Here is a 658-nt window from a genome sequence, read left to right on the forward strand (position 1 = left end):
AGGGGTTTTTTGCCTTCCTCTGGATCAACATTGGGTAATTGTGGGCATAGTGTTCCGTTTAAGCTTTTCTTCTCTCCGTATCTCTATAGGTTGAACTCGTTGGACTTGTGTCTTTTTTCGACCTGACTATGTAACTATGCAAGAAGGAAAACTGTTCTGTGTCCAGTGGCATATGCAAATGACACTTTTTTTTGTTTTTTTTTAAAGACAAAAATGTTTCACAAGAACTAGAAAGTAGGAAGTATTTATTTCAACATATGTACAGACATTTTTATAAAAAGGAGAAAACCTTGTTAAAAGGGAAATTAGTCCTCTAAAGAGAAGTCAAATGGCTTGAATTCCCTCTGGAAAGCTTTGGCCTGGCTCTCCTCTTCATCCTGACTCAATTTGCATGCCTTCCAGTCCGCTCTGGTCGGTATATTTAGGATGACCTCGCTCGCCAAAACTTCCCTAGAATGGAAAAATATGGGAAATAGATTACACATAAGAAAAACAACAACAGCCCACACACACACTTTAGAGAAATTCAGAGCAGGACAGATAATAAAAAAGGTGTCACAAGGGGTAGAACAGTCTACACAGTAGCAGCATTTTATAATCTGGGGGAATATTGCACCAGAACTTATTTTTTTTTTTTTTTAAAAAAAAGGAGAAACAC

At 37.4% G+C, this 658-nt stretch overlaps 1 protein-coding gene across 3 annotated transcripts in view; it reads right to left on the bottom strand.

The window, feature by feature from the left end:
- Window positions 1-205: 205 nt before the first annotated feature.
- Window positions 206-658, bottom strand: part of CWF19L1 (CWF19-like 1, cell cycle control (S. pombe)) — a 23139-nt gene continuing 22686 nt past the window's right edge. For all 3 annotated transcript variants that reach the window (XM_018562697.1, XM_018562695.1, XM_018562694.1), the window contains one exon: window positions 206-450. In XM_018562697.1, the coding sequence (XP_018418199.1) occupies window positions 306-450 (145 nt within the window). In that variant the 3' untranslated portion in view covers window positions 206-305. The remainder of the gene's footprint in view (window positions 451-658) is intronic.

Source organism: Nanorana parkeri, unplaced genomic scaffold (assembly GCF_000935625.1).
Source record: "Nanorana parkeri isolate BGI_ZX_2015 unplaced genomic scaffold, ASM93562v1 scaffold592, whole genome shotgun sequence".
In the NCBI taxonomy this organism is placed as follows: Eukaryota; Metazoa; Chordata; class Amphibia; order Anura; family Dicroglossidae; genus Nanorana; species Nanorana parkeri.